This window comes from Lontra canadensis, unplaced genomic scaffold (genome assembly GCF_010015895.1).
Source record: "Lontra canadensis isolate GAN:19392208 unplaced genomic scaffold, GSC_riverotter_1.0 scaffold52, whole genome shotgun sequence".
Lineage (NCBI taxonomy): Eukaryota > Metazoa > Chordata > Mammalia > Carnivora > Mustelidae > Lontra > Lontra canadensis.
The window spans coordinates 4,879,692-4,885,531 of NW_022631046.1; the positions used below are offsets into that span (position 1 = coordinate 4,879,692).

General features: G+C 48.6%; 1 protein-coding gene across 2 annotated transcripts; it reads right to left on the minus strand.

Moving 5' to 3' along the window:
- Positions 1-829: 829 nt before the first annotated feature.
- On the minus strand, positions 830-5,346 carry DUSP6 (dual specificity phosphatase 6). Of its 2 annotated transcripts, XM_032874189.1 has the most exons (3): positions 4,453-5,346; positions 3,408-3,845; positions 830-2,342 (listed from the first exon to the last, which is right to left on the minus strand). In XM_032874189.1, exons 1-3 carry the CDS (start codon positions 4,850-4,852, stop codon positions 2,035-2,037), a joined length of 1,146 nt encoding a protein of 381 aa, XP_032730080.1. In that variant the 5' UTR covers positions 4,853-5,346; the 3' UTR covers positions 830-2,034. The 2 variants fall into 2 exon arrangements, with proteins under 2 accessions (XP_032730080.1, XP_032730081.1); XM_032874190.1 differs by lacking the exon at positions 3,408-3,845.
- Between the last annotated feature and the right edge of the window lie 494 nt (positions 5,347-5,840).

Here is a 5,840-nt window from a genome sequence, read left to right on the forward strand (position 1 = left end):
TTTCATACACCTGCCTTTTATTTTGGTGTGTGTATTTTTAAACTTGGGACAAGGAGAGGGGATGTCCCAAGGAAAATGACAGGGTATGAAGCCTTTATCTTGAAAGGAACTGTTCCAAACAACCTTGACATAAGGTTCGATAGTGGTTTCTTACCCACATGCTAAACCAGTGAAGCACAAAGCACATTAGAACGGGACTGGCAAAGTGTGATCTCAAGTGCTAATGTGAGATTTTAAAACCCACATCCAGGCTCAGTGAGAAATTTGGCTCTGCCTTGCCACGTATATGAGAAAGGCAAGCGGTGGGGGGGAGGGGGTGTCATCATTCCTGATTCATTTGGTATTCTGACACCAGGATAATTTGAAGGTAGCATTGCCACGGAACAAACTGGGAAGGGAATTATCCCTCTGTCCTCCCTGGCATGTGTATTACTGTGTAGAAGACCCTGGCAGGGAAGGAGAGAGGTTAACACTGTCTTCTTATTCAGGTACCCCCATTTATGACCAGTCATGAACAGCCAAACCTTATACCTGAGCAAGATGTGCTCTTTGGCATTTTTCTTCAAGAGCATTTCTATTTTCCTTACGTAACTGAATTCATAAAGGATTGTTGGGACACATGATACAGGCAGTTCATTCTATGATGTCATCTTTATTTGAAGCCAAAGCCACCTGAACATTCCTGGGGTTGCTAAAAACATGGGAACTCTGCCCCACTGTTTCTACAGGACTCTACAAGGCACTGGCACTCCCCCACTCAAAAAGATTCTGTAGAAGTATCATTTCACGTGTAGGTACGATGAAGGAGAGTTAAAAAAAAAAATACACATTCAATAGCCAAAATAGTTATTTATTAATAATTTAAGGTTTTACATTCTTATAATAAATTTCAGCTCAAAACTTTACACCACGAACATATGGAGCAACCGAACTCTCCCTTTTCACAATCATGTGCACTTACTTCACCCATCAGACGGGGGACCCATGCTCACACACACACTTCCAGTTTTATACAAATTTTTTTTAAAAAGGAAAGAAACCAACCCAAAGTATTGCATTTGAGGTGATACTCCCTGAAGAATTTTGTACAGAGGTAATATACTGTTTAGCACAGCTGAAGTTTAAAAAAAAAAAGTGAGCCCATTATTTTGGTGTCTTTCCAAGATACCCCTTTGAGACAAAACAAGCCAAAATATTTACAAAGGTAAGGCATAGTCAAACTACATTAAGAGGGAAAAAAAAATCACAAGGAAGATATATGAAAGAGATTAAAGGCTGCACCATACCAAGGTCTCAGTGATAACAGCGTCCATGAAAATATCATTCAGAGTTGGTGAAGTCGAGCATGCTGCAAATATATCCTTTGGATTAGGAAAGAGCAAACATTTCTATTTTTTTGTTTTAAGTGGTATACTGCTCTTTCTCCCTTTGGATGATTTCTTTTAAACCCATCAAAGAAAAAACACACAGTTCAAACAAACACTGTCAAGTGATTGAAGATCAAATATTTACAATAATCAAATGGAGTATCAGATTCACTTTATGTATTATTATTTATTTTTGTTTTGTATTTTTTATTTTTTGCAAACTGATACTACAAATACAGAGCTGAAACCTCTCTTTGGCTCCTCTATATGCAAAATTGAATCAGTCTTCACTGAAGACAATATAGAGTCAGTTCCAGATGCAAAAGGAAACAGTCACACAAGGCCCTAAAGAACACACGCTCCTACCCCTACCATTTGGTCCTACCCTATCTACCTGGAAACCCTCAAATTCCAGTCCCTGCATGGGTAGGCTGTACACGAAGGTTTGGAGCAAACCTATGGCCTGGATCTATGCGGCATGTTCCGTTCTTCCAACAAGAGTGGAGCAAATCTCTCCCATTGTAATGACCAATTCCACATGTGGGAACCTTGTCTAATACAGACAACTGGACCCCTGGGGCCACATACAAAGAAGGCAGCCCAGCTGACGCTGCCAGGAGAAACGGCTGAAGGAACAAACCCATCCCACCAAGGGGCCTGGGGCCTTTCACGTGGACTGCAGGGAGTCCACCTGGTAGACATTCTGGTTCGAGGGGGTTGTGAAATAGAGCTGCTGCGCAGGGACCCGGTTGTCACAGGGGCTGCTGAGTCCAAGCGTCCTCTCGAAGTCCAGCAGCTGGCCCATGAAGTTGAAGTTGGGGGAGATGTTGGATTTCTTCATCTTGACAATGTCATAAGCATCGTTCATTGACAGATTGAGCTTCTGCATGAGATAAGCCACAGTGACGGTGACCGAGCGGCTAATGCCAGCCAGGCAATGCACCAAGACACCACAGTTTTTGCCCCGGGCTTCATCTGTAAACACAAAAAAGAAAAACAAAATTTCAGTAGAACCAAAACCCACTTTTTGTGAATGATCAGTCTAAAAACTGAATTAAAAATTTAAAAAAAAAGACAATGAGGATGATGGAAAGAAAAAAGAATCGTGTGTGGCAGTGGAGCCCCGCAGGCAGCAGCAAATGTATCGTTGCGATAAAACATGTACACTGGGCACAATTACATATTTCAGATATTTTCTGAAAAGGGAGCTTTTGTATTAAGTTTCTGCCAACAACAACAACAAAAAAAATCCTTAATGTGTGCATTCTTTGCCTCAGCATGTGAATCCCAGAAACCCTGCAATATGGTCCTGAATGCCTTTTATACAGACAAGCAGACTGCAAGGGTCTATTAAATTATTCTCCAACTGTTGTGCAGCTAACAATAGAGGTATTCAGGCATTTTAAGAGAGAGAGGGAAGTCACAGGGGACAGCCCATTAGGAGGAACAGGATGTCGACATGGCCTGAAAATGAGTTCCTTTGTAATAGGAAATGCATTACAATGCCTGGAGATTGGCTTCTCCAGGGTTCCAGCCCACAGTCCTTCCTGCTGGGTTCAGGTTACCCGCACTGTCTCACTGCTAACCCATATCACAGTAACATTCAACTGGATTACATCATCTAGCATTCAGAGCGCTTTCCAACTAACCCCATGTCCTATAAAAACTCCCACATCTTTTAAAAATTATAAAGCAATGCTAAAATTCCTGTCAGTAGTGAGTACTTCCAGCTAGCTGCCCCCAAGTCCAAAAACTGAGAAAATTCTGTTGTCTGATCATGTAGGGCCTGCTTTCAAATGACTGAATTCAAAGACACAGGAAACCCCGTTTCAAATACACCTGTGGTCTGCAGCCATGTCAAAAGGCACTTTTTCTTTCCTTGGTGAGAAGGTAAACCAGAATTAAGAACCCCCTTGTAACAGTAGAGACCTGCACTCCGGCAGGCTAGCAAGCAACGAGAGGGATTAACAGCTTACATTCTAGGAACGGCTAAGAATTTTGCGTTTAAAAGTCTGAGGAAGGACTTTATGTTAGTCTCACCTATGAAAGAAATAGCCTCGGGGAAAAACTGGGACAGGTTTTGACTCCAGTGATCCGAGATCGGGATCTGCTTGTATTTAAACTCTCCTGCGTTCTCGAAGAGATTCGGCAAATTGGGGGTGACGTTCAAGATGTACTTGATGCCGAACTCCTCCAACACGTCCAGGTTAGTGGAGTCCTTGGCACAGCCCAAATAGAGGAAGGGCAAGATCTCCACGGGGAAGGAAGGCTGGCTGTTGGACAGCGGGCTGCCATCCGAGTCCGTTGCGCTATTGGGGTCTCGGTCAAGGTCAGACTCAATATCCGAGGAGGAATCGGAGCTGATCCGCAGGCCCCCGAGCCCCAGCACTGGCAACGGTGGCGAGCTGCTGCTACACGACCCGTCTAGATTGGTCTCGCAGTGCAGGGCGAACTCGGCTTGGAACTTACTGAAGCCACCTGCCAGGACAAGAAAAGCAATCGTGTAACCTGAGATCCCGTAGTAGTTTTCACAGCTTGTGAGAGCCGCAGCCTGGCGCAGGAAACACCACAGCACCCTACGAAACCCCCTACACGCAGAGCCAATTATAAGAGAAAGACACTTAAATGGGTACCCTTGGGAGTGGAACGAACAGGCCCGCCTTCCCTGGAAAACCCTTAATCTTTTAAATCCGGAAATGCACAAAATGGCAACTTTTCTAAACACTTTGAGGGGCTAGGGGATGCAATCTGCACCCCCAATGACCTCTGCTGTCCCGCAAATCGTAATTCAAAATCGAACGATAGGAAGCAAGGACAGGCAGAGGATATCACGGGTAGGCAGGAGGAGACCTCGTTAGAAAGAAACAACCCGTGCCTGCGGCCGGAAGCTGGTGGATTCTGCGCGAGCCTGCTCGCGGGTGCGGGACGCCCGAGGTTCGCAGCCCGAAGCGGGCGAAGGGCCCCCGGCCCCGCAGCGCGACTCGGAAGCACCAGGGCGCTTGCAGTCCGCGTGCCTCGCCCGCACCCACAGCGCCGCGACCCCCGCCCGGCCCCGCGCGCGGGGCTCCCCCCGCCCGGCGCGTACCTTCCAGGTAGAACGCCCGGCAGCCCTCGTCCTTGAGCTTCTTGAGCAGCAATCCAAGCACCGACTCGCCGCCAGTGTTCTCGTTCCAGTCGCTGCTACTCTCGTCGTAGAGTACTACCGTGTCAGTGCCGCAGCGCCGGGTGAAGCGGTCGCGGTCCTCGCCACGCGTGAAAAGCGCGCGCACGGGCAGGTTGCCCTTTTGCAGGCGCCGCAGCATGATGCCCGGGATGGCCACGTTGATGGCCGACTCGATGTGCGACGACTCATACAGCTCCTGCGGCCGGCAGTCCATCAGCAGCAGCCGCTCGTTGCCCAGCTCCAACTGCTCGTTGAGCCACGCCACGGTCTTGCTGATCGCCATTTCCGACGCGAAAGGCACGGGTCTGAGCGTATCTATCATGGGGGTCGCGCTACCGGAGAGAGCGGGTGCCTACCAGACGCCCCTCGGGGCAGGCATAGGCCGGGCGCGCCGCACGAAGCTGCCGCTCTCCGAGCGGGGTTTAATTCCACCTTACCCTTCCCAGACCGGGTTAGCGGTTGGGGAAAGCCAGACAGAAGTGAAGCCGGCGGTTCCCTCTGCTCCCGGCTGCAGTCGCTCGCTCTTGGTGTCAATGAATCTCTGAATGAAGCTGCCCAGACAGTTTTGTTCCTCCCCAGTGAATGAAATCCAATTAATTCGGACTCCCTGCTACTAACAGGGGAGGGAAGGAAAGGGAAAAAAAAAAAAAAAAAGTCCAGCGGCTGGCTCCTAATCCCTCCCTTTAAGGCTGCACCTCAAATCCGCCCGGCGTCTTTCTCCTCGAATTATTCAAACCTCGATTTGCTCACTGTCCCTTGGACTCAGCCCTCGCACACCCCCTGCGCGAGGCAGCTCCTCAATGGATACAAACAGCGAGCGTCTCAATGGATACATTCTCTCGGCCAGCCAATGAGCGCGCTGCGGAAGGGGCTGTTGCCGTGGGGACGGGCCGGCTGGAACAGGTTGTGTTGATGAATTGTTAATGAGTTTGTCATTCACAAAAACGGAAAGGAATTTCCGCTCCGGATAAGCCCCAGTGCAAACAAGCTGCAACAGCGGGCTCGGCGGGAGGAAGGAGAAAGAAGAGGAGGCGGCGGCGGAGGAGGAGCAGGGCACATAAACCAGGGCACTTCAGTTGTCTCATGTTTCCTTCTGTTGAGAGTTCACACTTCGCGTTGGAACTTTTGCGCACAAATGGTGCAATTAGCAGGCACAAAAGCCCTTGTTCGTGACGCCTGCGCTCGCAAGCTAGCTTTAAGAGAACTTGGGCTTTCCCCCCCTTTTTATTCCCTTTAAACTCATTTGGACTGGAGTTCGCCTTAACCCCCCTTCTCCGCCCTCCTTTAGGCGATGTGTGGCATTTGTTTGC